This window comes from Genypterus blacodes, unplaced genomic scaffold (assembly GCF_046128005.1).
Source record: "Genypterus blacodes isolate CSIRO-AG114 ecotype Tasmania unplaced genomic scaffold, CSIRO-AGI_Gbla_v1 ptg000058l_1, whole genome shotgun sequence".
Taxonomy (NCBI): Eukaryota; Metazoa; Chordata; class Actinopteri; order Ophidiiformes; family Ophidiidae; genus Genypterus; species Genypterus blacodes.
The window spans coordinates 1,289,582-1,307,191 of record NW_027466870.1 but is presented as its reverse complement, the minus strand read 5'-3'; the positions used below and the strand labels follow the sequence as shown (position 1 = coordinate 1,307,191).

Here is a 17,610-nt window from a genome sequence, read left to right as displayed (position 1 = left end):
ATCAGTTAAGATGGCAACGCTGGAGTTATACAGCAAGGTAAGGCTGGGGAAAGAACAAATGATTTGAAAAAGGTAGTGATTTGAAGTTCTTCAGTTGAGAAACGGCATTCATAGGAGCTTTACTGATCTCTGCCAAGTCTGTCATGGAAGATTTGCATGATTTTAATTCAAAGTTCTGAACTGGTTTTGACAAAATCATTGTGGAAGGAGCATAAAAGTAACAATCTTGTTATAACATTTGAGAGAGATGTTCCTTCAACCTCTAAGTACTATGAATCCATAAAAGAAAATGAAGCATATTAAATCCTATATTAGACCGTCACAATGTGGGGAAGGTCAAAACAGCTTGTCCAGGCTTGTATGAGCTCTGATGAGAACACGTCTAGTTATGGTTTATTTCAGTTAATTCCTACTGATATTTATCAAAGACCAAACCTGTTAAGATCTTCGTATTTTCCAAAGGTTGGTATAGAATTTCATACTGGAAATCTCAACTCTATGTTGGTTCTCACTCAATGGAGCAAAACGTATTTTGTAAAGCTGCAAAACAAATGAATTTGATGTGGTGGATGTGGGGAACTGCTCACAGAGTGGTTGGATAATGAATAATCCATGCAGGGCAATTTAGAGACAGATGACCAGTGTTAATTTTTAACACTTTAAGACCCTTTTATGCTGATGGGTGAAAAATATCTTGGGTGGAGCGTGCAAGTAGAAGAGCAGCGACAGAAAATACAACCTTACGTAATGCAAATCTGGAATCTGACAGTTTTCACCATTTTGCATAGTTAATCCCATTCATTAACGGCACTTCCCACATGCTTGAGACTGCCTGTGTGTTTGCTAGGGAGCCAGTGTGTGGATTCCTGATCCGGATGCAGTTTGGGTTTCGGCCCAGCTCCTTCGGGACTACAATGCAGGAGAACAACATGTACTGCTTCAGCTCTCTGACGGCAGGGTGAGACACAGAATCACCTCCAGTATATAAGTATAGTCTGCACATGAAAGCACCACGCCAAGTTCAATTCCCTCCCTATATTTGTACAAAGCACTACATCTGTCTTCCACTGGTAGGAGTTGGATTACCCAGTGGCATCTCCATCTGATCTCCCACCACTGGGGAACCCCGACATCCTGGAGGGCGAGAACGATCTGACTGCTCTCAGCTTCCTCCACGAGCCGGCCGTGCTGCACAACCTCCGAGTGCGATTCCTGGACTACAGCAGCATATACACATACTGTGGTGAGAGGAAAGGAGATCAAAATAGAGAGAGAGAGACACACGCAGAGAGGGGGAGTGAGAGAGGGAGAAGTTGACAGCTGAAACTGAACAGAGGGAAATTTAAGAAGGGAATATTGTCCAGCTGAAAGTGGGACAGGTGAGACCGGAGGCCTTTGGGACGTCTACTGGCAGGAAGCCATCAACCATTGTCCTTCTGTCTTCATGATCGCTGCTCGTAATCCTATCTGTATTGCAATATTTCCCAGAAGGTGTAAGGTTCAGACAGGAAACGCCTCATAAAAACTTCAGTTCCAGTTTGTTCTACTTTGAATCATTTTGGACAAGATTATCTGATATCTTTGTATATTCTGAATTCATATCCATAACAAACACTAAACACTAACTTTCTTAACGTCCCTGAAGGTATCGTATTAGTCGCCATCAATCCCTATGACCAGCTGTCCATATATGGTGAGGAGGTGATCGACGCGTACAGCGGTCAGGACATGGCCGACATGGAGCCTCACATTTTCTCTGTGGCTGAAGACGCGTATCGCACTATGACCAGGTGAAAGAAACTATTACAGGGTCACAGGGTCACAGGGTTACAAACCTAGTGGTGGTAGTTACATTATGTTCTGGGACAGGGAGGAGAAGAACCAGTCCATCATCATCAGCGGGGAGTCTGGTTCAGGCAAGACGGTCTCAGCTAAGTTCACCATGCGCTTCTTTGCTGTGGTGGGAGGAGCGGCGCAGCAGACCAGCGTGGAGGAGAGGGTCCTGGCCTCCAATCCCATCATGGAGGTGACGGGGCGACAACCACGTGTTTCTACATCACGTTCAGAAACATCTCAACCACTTGCTTTCTTTTCCCTGCAGTCTTTCGGAAACGCCAAAACCACTCGAAACGACAACAGCAGTCGTTTCGGGAAATACATCGAGATTGGCTTTGGCAGGAAGGGCGACATCATTGGGGCCAACATGAAGACGTACCTGCTGGAGAAGTCGAGGGTCATCTTCCAGGTAAGATCTGTCTAACTCAGTCTCGCATTTATCTCGTCTTAGAGTCATTGAATGCTCATATCTATACGTTGATGTGCATGTAAGGCCTCAGCAGAGAGAAACTACCACATCTTCTACCAGCTGTGTGCCTCCAGAGAACTGCCGGAAATGAGATCCCTCAAACTAGGTGAGAGGCGACCAATGTGACCCCTTCAACAACGAACAAATCACCATATCCAGATAACATAACATATAACGTCCATATGATGCTTTGGTTTCTTTGTGTTTGTCCTCTAGATGCACCCGAGCGTTTCCGTTACACGAGCCAGGGAGGAGAGATGAACATCCCTGGTACTGATGATGTTTTGGATCTGGAGCGAACTCGCAACGCTTTCACCATTTTGGGTATTAAAGGATTAGAGGTCTCTCTCTCTCTCTCTCTCTCTCTCTCTCTCTCTAATTCTTTTGTTCATAATTGTTTATCATGATGCAACACAAACGTAGGTGTGCAAGCTGACCAGCAGATGGAGCTCTTCAGAATCCTGGCAGCTGTTCTGCACCTGGGGAACCTCAACATTCAAGCTAGTGGGAGAGGAGGAGACCGCAGTTACATTAATGTAAGAAATGTTTTGTGTAATAATCCAGGCAAGGTGTTTGTCCTCAGTATGAACCCCTGCCCTCCCCACTCAGACAGAGGACCGCTCCTTGGCCGTCTTCTCTAAGCTGCTGGGCGTTGAAGGTCCCCAGGTGGCCCACTGGCTGTGCCACCGCAGACTGGCAGTAGGGGGCGAGATGCTGGTCAAACCCATGTCTGGTCAGCAGGCTGTGGAGGCCAGAGATGCTCTGGCGAAACACATCTATGGTCAGATGTTCACCTGGACCGTCCACAGGCTCAACGCTGCCCTGCGCTCCCAGATGAGTCGGACTAAGTCCTTTATAGGGGTGCTGGACATCTATGGGTGAGCTGATTATGACTCATCAGGAATATTCAGATACCTGCAGTGTGACTGATGAGGTTTCCTTTCTTCATGCAGGTTTGAAACCTTTGAACGGAACAGCTTTGAGCAGTTTTGTATAAATTATGCCAACGAGAAGCTGCAACAACAGTTCAATAGGGTAAGTAAGTCACACCCTATACATGTGTAAGTCACTCACGTTTGATGTTGTAATGTTGTTGGATCAAGGTCTCCTCCCTGTGGTCTGCAGCACGTGTTCCAGCTGGAGCAGGAGGAGTACGTCCGGGAGGAGCTGGCCTGGAGCAGGATCGAGTTCAGTGACAATCAGATGTGCATCAATCTAATCGAGGGACAGCTGGGCCTGTTTGATCTGTTAGATGAGGAGTGCAGGGTCAGTACCAACGAATCGGTCACTTCTGGAGATCTTCTGGGTTCTACAGATACTCAAGCTTTAGTCTCTCTGATCAGATGCCTAAAGGCTCGGATGAGAGCTGGGCTAGGAAGCTGTACGATCAGCACCTGAACGGGAAGATCCAGCCTCACTTCCGGAAACCTCGCATGTCCAACAGCGCCTTCATCGTCCTGCACTTTGCTGATTCTGTGAGTGAGCTAAGCTTCTAGTATACCAACTCTCAGTACGTCTACATGTGCATCAACTGTGCTTCTTCCCATTGTTATCATCATCATCATCATCAGGTGCAGTATGAATGCGATGGCTTTTTAGACAAGAATAGAGACACGGTCTTCGTGGAGCTGGTTAACATTCTGAGAGCCAGTCAGGTACGTCTGCGTCTGACCCAACAAACCTCATAAACGTCTTCTGGTCTACACGCCAGCAGGGAAACACTCGCCGTCTCTGCTCTTGTGTGTCAGTCTGAGTTAGTGGCCGAGCTGTTCCAGCAGGACGGAAACGCTCCCTCTCTGGCTAATGGAGGCGTTCAGTCCGGGAAGAGAAGTCACAGAGAACATAAACTGACCGTGGGCTTCCAGGTGAGGCCTTTATACATCCTGCTGTCTGTCGCTCACGTTTAGCTTTAGTCCTTTTTTGGCATTTACAGTTTATGTCTCAGTGTTTTGATTGATGCTTTTTATTCCTTTGTGTCAGTTCCGTCAGTCCTTACAGCAGCTGATGGACACGCTGAACAGCACCACTCCTCATTACGTCCGCTGTATTAAACCCAACGACCTCAAAGAGCCGTTTATGTAAGGGTTTATATCCCAACTGACAATCAGATCTCAGGTATGTTGAATGACTGAATGAGGCCTTTTGTGTTCAGGTTTGACCCTAAGAGGACGGTCCAGCAGCTGAGAGCCTGCGGGGTGCTGGAGACGATTCGAATCAGCGCTGCCGGGTATCCATCCAGGTACTAAGCACTCCTCTTCCTCTTCTTCTTCTCCTGTTACACTTTTTGTATCAAATGTTGTCTCTGTCTTTGTCTGAAGCAGGATATCAGCTGCTGTGTTAGGCGTTCTACCTTTCCACGAAGTCCAGAGATAATAGACTCACATAAACTGGAGTCAGGTTGCAATCAAGTACTTTCATTCTAAAGGGTCATACTAGGGATTTTGTCATCATCCGCCAACTGTTTTTGTAGTTTTGTGCATTCAATTCAAATAGTATGTCGCTAAACCTCAAGTCTCAGTCAGGACAGAATACTTTGTAAAACATCTAAATAAACAAAGATGAGTTGTTCTCTTACATTTCTGTGATCTGAATGTGAATGAATCTGTCTGAATATTTGTGAATGTCAATTTCAAGCCACTACAAAATGAGTCGATATCTTATTATGGCCTTAATTGCAACCAGTAGCTGCCTAGAAGCTAGAAACCCAATTAAAAAATATAATATGATTTGGAAAACGCTGCCAGCAATGAAAAACACACAAATGAGTTCTAACAAAAGCTACAGGCATTGAGATTTCTGTGCTGACTCTTCCAGATGGACGTACGAGGAGTTCTTCGGCCGGTATCGCGTTCTGCTCCGAGGGCCTCAGAGCCTGGAGCAGGCCCGGGATTCGTGCCGGCAGGAGCTTCCGCAGCTCATCCCGGATCCAGAGCAGTACTGCTTCGGAAAGACCAAAGTGTTCTTCCGGGCGGGTCAGGTGGCTCTGCTGGAGCGGCTGAGAGCAGACAGGCTGCGAGCGGCCGCCATGGTCATCCAGACCTCTGCGAGGGGCTGGCTGGCTCGGCTCAAGTACGCCAGGATCCTCTGGGCCACCGTCACCGTACAGAGATACTGCAGAGGAGCGCTGGCGCGACGGTGAGTGAGAGAGAGAGAGAGAGAGAGAGAGAGACAGACAGAGAGAGAGAGAGAGAGAGAGAGAGAGAGAGAGAGAGAGAGAGAGAGAGAGAGAGAGAGAAAGACCTGTTCTGTTTCACTTTTATAAAAATGTACTTTCAGACTGGCCTTGACTCTTCGCTACACCAAAGCTGCCTTAGTCATCCAGAAGACGTTCCGCATGGTGATGGTCAGGCAGATGTTCTTCATGATCCGCCAGGCCACCATCACCATCCAGGCCTTTACCAGAGGCACACTGGCGCGCTACAGATACAGACAGGTCAGCAGTTTATGTGCACTTTAGTGTGTTTGGTTCTGAGCTTTGTACACGTAAATCATCCTCACATCTCCTGATAAAACCGTTGTCTTCTCAGTTGTTGTCAGAGCGAGCAGCCGTGCTACTGCAGGCAACAGTGCGCGGCTGGTTGGCTCGCCGGGCGTTCAGACGGACGCGGGCTGCGGTGGTGTTCATGCAGTGCTGCGCCCGCCGCAAGGCCGCCAGGAGAGAGCTGCTGAAGCTGAAGGCCGAGGCTCGCTCAGTGGAGAAGTTCAGAGAGCTCAACAAGGGCATGGAGGTCAAACTGATGCAGCTTCAGCTCAGAGTGGACCAGCAGGTCAGGGAGGGCGTCGCTCTGAGAGAGAGCCTCCACATACAGCGGGAGGCCAGCGGTGCCGAGCTGGAGGCCTTGAAAGCCACGATACGCAAACTAGAGAGCCAGAAACAGGAGCAGGTTCACCTCGGCCCTGTCGTCAACGACAACCAAGTGGAGGAGAGGAAGAGAGCAGAGGAGAAGGCGACCGAGGAGATTCTGCAACTGACACAAGTAGGACTTTCAACCCCAGAATAACACGGCGTGTTTCAGGCTGTGCAGGTGTTTGTGTTATTATTACACTTTAGAACAGTACAGTTTCTAGATATGAAGAACACAAGCATATTTTCTTGTCATGTACTAGTAAGTTGTGCTTTTTTAATTTGTTCACTCTCAGCCTCTTCTTCCTCCCCTTTAAAGGAAGTGCAAGCCCTGCAGAAAGAGAGGAGCAGTGTTGGGAAAGAAAAGGAGGATCTCACTGCTCAACTGCTGGTACGAGAGAAAGAACAGGAGGGTAAGTTTAGTCTCTTCTGACATCGTGGCCTCCTTCTGAAGTTCACATTATTTAAAACTGCTGGCACACTTCCCCTCTCTGTCTCCATGTCTGTGTGTGTGTGTGTGTGTGTGTGTGTGTGTGTGTGTGTGTGTGTGTGTGTGTGTGTGTAGAGTGTGTGCGTGAGGCTGTGTCCCAGGCGAGTGTCTCTCTCAGGGCAGAGCTTGACGAGGAGCGGAGAAAGTATCAGGGTCTCTTGAGAGAGTTCACCAGACTGGAGCAGAGATACGACAACCTGAGGGAGATGAGTCTGTTCACTGAGGTACACCCACACACACACACTAAGACACACACACACACACGCACAGTATGCAAACGAGTGTTGTACTTCACAGTTGCTTCAGATTTAGTCTCTCCCCCTCCTTCAGCAGCGCACTAAGGGCCACAGACGGACCGACTCGGCCCAGAGCTTGGAGCCTCTCTCTCCGGGCACTCCAGTCTTCCCAATCTTCCCGGTCTTCCCTTCGCCCATCTCCTCCGCCCTCCCTTCCCCAGAGGAGGTCCGCAGGGTCAGCGTGACCTCCCCCTGCTGGGAGAGGAGAGTCTCAGTGTGGAGCTCCGACACGCCAATGGTGAGTTAGTTCACTAATTTATTCCATGCTTTCACGCTAGTTAGAGAGGGGAAGAGGGAAATAGGGAAGGAAGGAAAAGGGAAAAGGAAATGCAAATGTACGTAATTACTTCTACTAATTCTACTTCTGAATGTTGCGCTCATGTGCACTGACAGGAGGAGTTAATGGAGAAGATGGAGGTGGCCAAAGATCCAGCCGTGAAAATGAGAGGAGAGGACTTAGCTCACGCCTACGACGCCGTGCGAGTGGCCAACAAGTCAGTCTGCCATTATTCACTCATTAGTTCCTCTCAGAGCATCAAATTGTGGCCCATCAGGTTCCAATTTTATATTTTCTGGGTAATTTCTGATCACTATTCACCGTTTCCTGTCTGTGTCAGGTTGCTGGAGAATCAGCTGAGCCGCCAGCACCGACAGTGGACGGAGGAACTGGAGGCCCTGAGGTGCCAGCAGGGTCGGATCATCTCTGAGTCTTCCTCTGCTGCACAGGGACAGGTACTGACCGGGTCCAGCAAACACCACCAGGATGCTAACGGCTCTACTTCTGCCCTCTAATAGCCTGAAATGATGTGTGTGTGTGTGTGAAGGGATTGCAGGAGCTACTAGAGGTCAGAGAGCTGGAGTGTGTGAGACTGAGGAGAGAGCTGAAGGAGCTTAGAATCTCAGTGGCACTCAGACGACTTGTGACACAAACAGGTGAGATTTGATTGGATGAAATCATTCATTCTTCCACTCATTGAATTCTCTCACGCTTGTGTAGTATTGTCTTTGTGTTGTTGTGTACTCTGTGTTGTGATGTTTCTCTCGTCCAGACCTCCTCCATGCCCCTCCACCTCCGGCCCCTGAGGACTCGATCCCGTCTGGACCCAAACCGGCGTCGGTGACCGGTTTGCTGGAATGCAGGAAGAAAGATGAAACCAAGCTCCTCAAGAACCTCATCACAGGTGAAACTGAACTCATCTCTCCCAATTTCCCCCCCTGGAATGTGGAGGAGCTTTCCTGTAAAGTTTCAAATCGCCACAATACGTGAACTTTGACCCCAGCGTCCTTCACTTTGTGTTCACAGACATCCGTGGAAACGCCGGCCTGTCTCTGCCTGCTGGTCTTCCCGCCGCCGTGCTCTTCCTGTGTGTGCGGCAGGCCGACTGCAGCGGAGATCGGAGCCGCACTCACGCGCTCTGTGCTGCTGCTGTCACCGCTATCAAAGGAGCTGTGAAGGTATGAAGGAGTGTGTAACCCGCCTGCCTCCAACATATGGTTTAGGGCAGGGGTATTCGACTAAAAGTAGCCTAGTGGTTGTATCAATATCAGTGTGTAAAGGTCCTGGAGCTGATGACATCATTCCCTCTGATCTTCCTCTTCCTGCAGAAACACAGTAATGATGTCGACATGACGGCCATGTGGCTCAAAAACGCTTGTCTGTTGCAAGACCTGTTGACTCAGCATTCTCCAAAACAGGTAGAATCAACTTCCACTTATTACTTCATTCACTGCATCCTTTAGTTTCTCTTTTTAATCTTTCACTTTGTACCTAATTTGACTTTATTTGATTGTAACTGGACATGATTGTAAATAAAGATGAAATAAAGCTTGATGATTTTTATTCTTAGTTCTTCATCTTGACTTTCTTCATCACTTTCTAGACCCTGGATTCAGAGGAAATGGCTCCCCTGACCACTGACCTGAGCGACTTGACCCGGGCCCTGAGTGACCTCTGCATCCAGGCCTACCAGCAGCTCCTCTCCATCACAGAGAAGCGTCTGCAGAACATCATAGGTGCCGACAAAGACGGTTCTGTTCATCCCAGCAGTTTAAACAGTTCATCTCCTCCTCACCTCACCGTCCTCTCTCTCTCTCTCTCTATCTCTATCTCTCTCTCTATCTCTCTCTCTCTCTGTCTCTCTCTCTCTCTGCAGTCCCGGCCCTGTTGGAGAGCGAGACCATCCCGGGTCTGTCCGGCTCCGGGGCCAAGCTTGGCGGATCCAGGAAACGAGCAGGCTCCGACCCCAGGCCCGCAGGCGGAGATGCTCCCACCATGGCGTCCGTGCTGAGGGAGCTGGGGTCCCTTCACTCGGCCATGTCCCATCAGGCTTTGGTCCCGGCGCTGATGGAGCAGGCCTTCCACCAGCTCACTTACCTCATCACTGCCACCACGTTCAACAGTCTGCTGCTGAGGAAGGACGTGTGCTGCTGGAGTCGAGGCATCCAAATTCGGTCTGCAGACAAACACACGTGTTTCATGTGCAGTAATCACATCCATACAAACAAATAGAAGCAACCATCATTCCGTCTCTCTCTCTCTTACTGCAGCTACAATGTGAGCCTGCTGCAGGAGTGGCTGCACACCCGCAGTCTGCAGGCAGGGGGCGCTGTGGCCACATTGGAGCCCCTCATCCAGGCAGTTCAGTTGCTGCAGGTGGGGAAGAAGACAGACGCAGATGCTCGGGCGCTTGTGCAGACCTGCAGTGCCCTGTCCAGCCAGCAGGTGGGTTCCTGTTTCATTGGACCTCCTGCATGAACACGCACGCAGGAGTGACTTTGTGTTTCTCAAACTGTGTGCCGGTTACTTTTGTTGTTGAACAGATTGTGAAGATTCTGACCCTCTACAGTGACCTTGAAGAAAGAGTCACACTGAACTTCATTCGCTCTGTTCAGGTACTTGGCGCAGCTTTAATACCAACACAGTTGTTTCTTGTTTGGCGTGTGTGAGTGTATAATGAAAGGTTTGTAACTCTTTGTGTCGCTGTGACCTTCAGGGGCTCCTCAAAGGTCGCGTGGGTGTTTCGTCCAAACAGCTGCTGATGGATGTGAGGCGAGTGTTCCCCGTCACGTTCCCGTACTCGCCTCCTGCTGTCCTCCATGCAGACGAGCTGGACATCCCAGATTTCCTGAAGATCTCCTTCCTGCGCAGGGCCTAGGAACAGGAGGCTTTGGGTGCATGCATGGGTGTGGGTGTGGGTGTGTGTGTGTGTATAAGGGGTCGTATGGCTGCTGGAAATCCACAAAAGCGCTTTAATTTAACGTGGTGTTTTCAAGTTTTAAAAAGTGTTTAGTATTTGAATAAAGTGCTTGAAACTACCTACAGTTAAATTGTAATTGCATTATTTTCATAATAAGTCGCCATCCGGTTGAATAATTAGCTTTTTAGATAAAGAAATAGAATAGCGCAACTAGGGCTGGGCAACAATTACAGTTTTTGATCGCATTGTTAAAAAAAAAATTCAGTAATGAATTCAAAAGTAGTGTCATGCTGTGTTCGAAATTCTAGGGCTCTAGCTCCTTTATTGACCAAGATATGGGCTTTCACAAAAATGAACAATTTGATTGATGGTTACACTGCCATATTTAGAACACTTGTACCTTGATAGCTCAGTTGGTGGAGCGGAGGACTGCAGCGGCACAAACCAGGCATCCTTAGGTTGCTGGTTCAACTCCGCCTCAACGGACAAATTCTCAATCAATGGCCCTCTGAATAAATGAAGTTCTTTCTGATACTCACAAAAATTAACTATGGTAACACTGTCAATTTGGAGAATTTGACCAAAAATAAAATTTTCCCCAAACTTACACCAATGGATCCCAGTGCCATATAGATGCTGTGTTTGAAATTCTAGGGCTCTAGCTCTTTAGTTGACCAAGATAAAGGCTGTTACAATGTTGACCGAAATGTTGACCGTGGGTTCAAGATTTTGATATTTTTGATAATTTTATTTTATTTTTATTTTTTAATTTTCTCCAAAGTCACGAAAATTAATGCCATTGCAGCCTGGATGCTGTGTCTGAAATGTTATCTCTCTCAATCCTTCCTTGTCCAAGAAATGGGCTTTGCAATTTTCTCTAGTTCAAAAAAACGATGTACGCGGGGTCAACTTTTTCCCCAAAAAATTCTTTATTCCCCAATTTACCCCAAATTCACACAAATTGATGCCATTGCAGCCTCGATGCTGTGTCTGAAGTGTTAGCTCTCTCACTCCTTCCTTGTCCAAGATATGGGCTTTTCAAGTTTTCTCGAGTTTAAAAAAACGATGACCACGGGCTCAACTTTTTCAAAAAATATTTTCAATATTCCCCAATTTGCCCCAAATTCACACAAATTGCTGCCATTTATGCCTGGATGCTGCTTCTGAAATTTTAGCTCTCTATCTCCTTCCTTGTCCAAGATATGGGCTTTTCAAGTTTTCTGTAGTTTATAAAATCGATGACCCGCGGGTCAACGTTTTTCGAAAAATATTTTCAATATACTTCAATTTGCCCCAAATAGCCCTCAATCTCCTTCCTTGTCCAAGATATGGGCTTTTCAAGTTTTCTCTAGTTTGAACAATTGATAACCTGTTTCCCAATTTGCCCCAAATTCACCCAAATTGATGCCATTTCTGCCTGGATGCTGCGTCTGAAATTTTTGCTCTCTATCTCCTTCCTTGTCTAAGATATGGGCTTTTCAAGTTTTCTCTAGTTTCAAAAATCGATGACCCGCGGGTCAACGTTTTTTGAATATTTTCAATATTCCCCAATTTGCCCCAAATTCACACAAATCGGTGCCATTTCTGCCTGGATGCTACGTCTGAAATTTTAGCTCTCTATCTCCTTCCTTGTCCAAGATATGGGCTTTTCAAGTTTCTCTAGTTTCAAAAACTCGATGACCCGCGGGTGAACGTTTTTCGAAAATATTTTCAATATTCCCCAAATTGCCCCAAAGTCACGCAAATTGATGCCATTTCTGCCTGGATGCTGCGTCTGAAATTTTTTAAGTTTCCTCTCTTTTAAAAAATCGATGACCCGCGGGTCAATGTTTTTTGAATTTTTTCAATATTCCCCAATTTGCCCCAAATTCACACAAACTCATGTCATTTTTGCCTGGATGCTGCGTCTGAAATATTAGCTCTCTATCTCCTCCCTTGTCCGAGATATGGGCTTTTTAAGTTTCCTCTAGTTTAAAAAATCAATGACCAGCGGGTCAATGTTTTTTGAATTTTTTCAATATTCCCTAATTTGCCCCAAATTCACACAAACTCATTTCTGCCTGGATGCTGCGTCTGAAATTTTAGCTCTCTATCTCCTTCCTCAGCTGAAATAAAGGCTTTTTAAGTTTCCTCTTTTTTAAAAAATCGATGACCCGCGGGTCAACGTTTTTGGAAATTTTTCAATGTTCCCCAATTTGCCCCAAATTCACACAAACTCATGCCATTTCTGTCTGGATGCTGCGTCTGAAATATTAGCTCTCTATCTCCTTCCTTGTCCGAGGTATGGGCTTTTTAAGTTTTCTCTAGTTTAAAAAATCGATGACCCGCGGGTCAACCTTTTTTGAATTTTTTCAATATTCCCCAATTTGCCCCAAATTAACACAAACTCATGCCATTTCTGCCTGGATGCTGCGTCTGAAATATAAGCTCTATATAAGCCTAGATATGGGCTTTTCAAGTTTCCTCCAGTTTAAAAAATCGATGACCCGCGGGTCAACGTTTTTTGAATTTTTTCAATATTCCCCAATTTGCCCCAAATTCACACAAACTCATGCCATTTCTGCCTGGATGCTGCGTCTGAAATTTTAGCTCTCTATCTCCTTCCTCAGCTGAAATAAAGGCTTTTTAAGTTTCCTCTTTTTTAAAAAATCGATGACCCGCGGGTCAACGTTTTTTGAAATTTTTCAATGTTCCCCAATTTGCCCCAAATTCACACAAACTCATGCCATTTCTGTCTGGATGCTGCGTCTGAAATATTAGCTCTCTATCTCCTTCCTTGTCCGAGGTATGGGCTTTTTAAGTTTTCTCTAGTTTAAAAAATCGATGACCCGCGGGTCAACCTTTTTTGAATTTTTTCAATATTCCCCAATTTGCCCCAAATTAACACAAACTCATGCCATTTCTGCCTGGATGCTGCGTCTGAAATATAAGCTCTATAAAGGCCGAAATATGGGCTTTTCAAGTTTCCTCCAGTTTAAAAAATCGATGACCCGCGGGTCAACCTTTTTTGAATTTTTTCAATATTCCCCAATTTGCCCCAAATTCACACAAACTCATGCCATTTCTGCCTGGATGCTGCGTCTGAAATATAAGCTCTCTATCTCCTTCCTCAGCCGAGATATGGGCTTTTCAAGTTTCCTCTAGTTTAACAAATCGATGACCCGCGGGTCAACGTTTTTTGAATTTTTTAAATATTCCCCAATTTGCCCCAAATTCACACAAACTCATGCCATTTCTGCCTGGATGCTGCGTCTGAAATATTAGCTCTCTATCTCCTTCCATGTCCGAGATATGGGCTTTTTAAGATTCCTCTAGTTTCAAAATTGATGACCCGCGGGTCAACATTTTTTGAATTTGTTCAATATTCCCCAATTTGCCCCAAATTCACACAAACTCATGCCATTTCTGCCTGGATGCTGCGTCTGAAATATTAGCTCTCTATCTCCTTCCTTGTCCGAGATATGGGCTTTTGAAGTTTCCTCTAGTTTAAATAATCGATGACCCGCGGGTCAACGTTTTTTGCATTTTTTCAATATTCCCCAATTTGCCCCAAATTCACACAAACTCATGCCATTTCTGCCTGGATGCTGCGTCTGAAATATTAGCTCTCTATCTCCTTCCTCAGCCGAGATATGGGCTTTTTAAGTTTCCTCTTTTCTTAAAAATCGATGACCCGCGGGTCAACCTTTTTTGCATTTTTTCAATATTCCCCAATTTGCCCCAAATTCACACAAACTCATGCCATTTCTGCCTGGATGCTGCGTCTGAAATATTAGCTCTCTATCTCCTTCCTCAGCTGAGATATGGGCTTTTTCATTTTCCTCCAGTTCAAAAAATCGATGACCCGCGGGTCAAAGTTTTTTGAATTTGTTCAATATTCCCCAATTTGCCCCAAATTCACACAAACTCATGCTAGTTCTGCCTGGATGCTATGTCTGAAATATTAGCTCTCTATCTCCTTCCTTGTCCGAGATATGGGCTTTTTAAGTTTCCTCTAGTTGAAATAATCGATGACCCGCGGGTCAAAGTTTTTTGCATTTTTTCAATATTCCGCAATTTGCCCCAAATTCACACAAACTCATGCCATTTCTGCCTGGATGCTGCGTCTGAAATATTAGCTCTCTATCTCCTTCCTCAGCCGAGATATGGGCTTTTCAAGTTTCCTCTAGTTTAAAAAATCGATGACCCTCGGGTCAACCTTTTTTAAATTTTTTCAATATTCCCCAATTTGCCCCAAATTCACACAAACTCATGCCATTTCTGCTTGGATGCTGCGTCTGAAATATTAGCTCTCTATCTCCTTCCTTGTCCGAGATATGGGCTTTTTAAGTTTTCTCTAGTTTAAAAAATCGATGACCCGCGGGTCAACCTTTTTTAAATTTTTCAATATTCCCCAATTTGCCATAAATTCACACAAACTCATGCCATTTCTGCTTGGATGCTGCGTCTGAAATATTAGCTCTCTATCTCCTTCCTTGTCCGAGATATGGGCTTTTTCAGTTTTCTCTAGTTCAAAAAATGGATGACCCGCGGGTCAACCTTTTTTAAATTTTTTCAATATTCCCCAATTTGCCCCAAATTCACAAAAACTCATGCCATTTCTGCCTGGATGCTGCGTCTGAAATATTAGCTCTCTATCTCCTTCCTCAGCTGAGATATGGGCTTTTTAATTTTCCTCTAGTTCAAGAAATCGATGACCCGCGGGTCAACGTTTTTGGAATTTTTTCAATATTCCCCAATTTGCCCCAAATTCACACAAACTCATGCCATTTCTGCCTGGATGCTGTGTCTGAAATATTAGCTCTCTATCTCCTTCCTTGTCCGAGATATGGGCTTTTTAAGTTTCCTCTAGTTTAAATAATCGATGACCCTTGGGTCAACCTTTTTTAAATTTTTTTCAATATTCCCCAATTTGCCCCAAATTCACACAAACTCATGCCATTTCTGCCTGGATGCTGCGTCTGAAATATTAGCTCTCTATCTCCTTCCTCAGCCGAGATATGGGCTTTTTAAGTTTCCTCTTTTTTAATAAATCGATGACCCGCGGGTCAACGTTTTTTGAATTTTTTCAATATTCCCCAATTTGCCCCAAATTCACACAAACTCATGCCATTTCTGCCTGGATGCTGCGTCTGAAATATTAGCTCTCTATCTCCTTCCTCAGCCGAGATATGGGCTTTTTAAGATTCCTCTAGTTTAAAAAATCGATGACCCGCGGGTCAACCTTTTTTTTAAATTTTTTCAATATTCCCCAATTTGCCCCAAATTCACACAAACTCATGCCATTTCTGCTTGGATGCTGCGTCTGAAATATTAGCTCTCTATCTCCTTCCTCAGCCGAGATATGGGCTTTTTAAGTTTTCTCTAGTTTAAAAAATCGATGACCCGCGGGTCAACCTTTTTTAAAATTATTAAATATTCCCCAATTTGCCCCAAATTCACACAAACTCATGCCATTTCTGCCTGGATGCTGCGTCTGAAATATTAGCTCTCTATCTCCTTCAATGCCCGAGATATGGGCTTTTTAAGTTTCCTCTAGTTTAAAAAATCGATGACCCGCAGGTCAACGGTTTTGGATTTTTTTCAATATTCCGCAATTTGTCCCAAATTCACACAAACTCATGCCATTTCTGCCTGGATACTGCATCTGAAATATTAGCTCTCTATCTCCTTCCTTGTCCGAGATATGGGCTTTTTAAGTTTCCTCTAGTTTAAAAAAACGATGACCCGCGGGTCAACGTTTTTTGCATTTTTTCAATATTCCCCAATTCGCCCCAAATTCACACAAACTCACGCCATTTCTGCCTGGATGCTGCGTCTGAAATATTAGCTCTCTATCTCCTTCCTCAGCCGAGATATGGGCTTTTTAAGTTTCCTCTAGTTTAAAAAATCGATGACCCGCGGGTCAACGTTTTTGGAATTTTTTCAATATTCCCCAATTTGCCCCAAATTCACACAAACTCATGCCATTTCTGCCTGGATGCTGCGTCTGAAATATTAGCTCTCTATCTCCTTCAATGCCCGAGATATGGGCTTTTTAAGTTTCCTCTAGTTTAAAAAATCGATGACCCGCGGGTTAACGTTTTTTGATTTTTTTCAATATTCCCCAATTTGTCCCAAATTCACACAAACTCATGCCATTTCTGCCTGGATACTGCATCTGAAATATTAGCTCTCTATCTCCTTCCTTGTCCGAGATATGGGCTTTTTAAGTTTCCTCTAGTTTAAAAAATCGATGACCCGCGGGTCAACGTTTTTTGCATTTTTTCAATATTCCCCAATTTGCCCCAAATTCACACAAACTCATGCCATTTCTGCCTGGATGCTGCGTCTGAAATATTAGCTCTCTATCTCCTTCCTCAGCCGAGATATGGGCTTTTTAAGGTCCTCTTTTTTAATAAATCGATGACCCGCGGGTCAACGTTTTTTGCATTTTTTCAATATTCCCCAATTTGCCCCAAATTCACACAAACTCATGCCATTTCTGCCTGGATGCTGCGTCTGAAATATTAGCTCTCTATCTCCTTCCTCAGCTGAGATATATGCTTTTTAAGTTTCCTCTAGTTTAAAAAATCGATGACCCGCGGGTCAACGTTTTTTGCATTTTTTCAATATTCCCCAATTTGCCCCAAATTCACACAAACTCATGCCATTTCTGCCTGGATGCTGCGTCTGAAATATTAGCTCTCTATCTTCTTCCTTGTCCGAGATATGGGCTTTTTAAGTTTCCTCTAGTTTAAAAAATCGATGACCCGCGGGTCAACGTTTTTTGAATTTTTTCAATATTCCCCAATTTGCCCCAAATTCACACAAACTCATGCCATTTCTGCCTGGATGCTGCGTCTGAAATATTAGCTCTCTATCTCCTTCCTCAGCTGAGATATGGGCTTTTTAAGTTTCCTCTAGTTTAAAAAATCGATGACCCGCGGGTCAACGTTTTTTGAATTTTTTCAACATTCCCCAATTTGCCCCAAATTCACACAAACTCATGCCATTTCTGCCTGGATGCTGCGTCTGAAATATTAGCTCTCTATCTCCTTCCTTGTCCGAGATATGGGCTTTTTAATTTTCCTCTAGTTTAAAAAATCGATGACCCGCGGGTCAACGTTTTTTGCATTTTTTCAATATTCCCCAATTTGCCCCAAATTCACACAAACTCATGCCATTTCTGCCTGGATGCTGCGTCTGAAATATTAGCTCTCTATCTCCTTCCTTGTCCGAGATATGGGCTTTTTAAGTTTCCTCTAGTTTAAAACATCGATGACCCGCGGGTCAACGTTTTTTGCATTTTTTCAATATTCCCCAATTTGCCCCAAATTCACACAAACTCATGCCATTTCTGCCTGGATGCTGCGTCTGAAATATTAGCTCTCTATCTCCTTCCTCAGCCGAGATATGGGCTTTTTAAGTGTCCTCTTTTTTAATAAATCGATGACCCGCAGGTCAACGTTTTTTGCAGTTTTTCAATATTCCCCAAT

General features: G+C 45.2%; 1 protein-coding gene across 1 annotated transcript; it reads left to right on the top strand.

Annotated features, from left to right (window-relative positions):
* The first annotated feature begins 10 nt into the window (after positions 1-10).
* On the top strand, positions 11-10,169 carry LOC143002758 (unconventional myosin-Va). Its single transcript, XM_076153101.1, has 32 exons — positions 11-37; positions 848-958; positions 1,075-1,243; positions 1,646-1,790; positions 1,870-2,026; positions 2,102-2,245; positions 2,330-2,411; positions 2,522-2,629; positions 2,729-2,841; positions 2,915-3,183; positions 3,259-3,340; positions 3,431-3,571; positions 3,649-3,780; positions 3,877-3,970; positions 4,064-4,170; positions 4,286-4,383; positions 4,458-4,544; positions 5,120-5,440; positions 5,582-5,738; positions 5,833-6,282; positions 6,469-6,562; positions 7,490-7,511; positions 7,553-7,667; positions 7,760-7,868; positions 7,985-8,116; positions 8,239-8,390; positions 8,541-8,630; positions 8,816-8,948; positions 9,089-9,386; positions 9,483-9,657; positions 9,756-9,827; positions 9,929-10,169. The coding sequence occupies exons 1-32, from the start codon at positions 11-13 to the stop codon at positions 10,088-10,090; spliced, it is 4,548 nt and encodes a 1,515-aa protein (XP_076009216.1). The 3' UTR covers positions 10,091-10,169.
* The last annotated feature ends 7,441 nt before the right edge of the window (positions 10,170-17,610 follow it).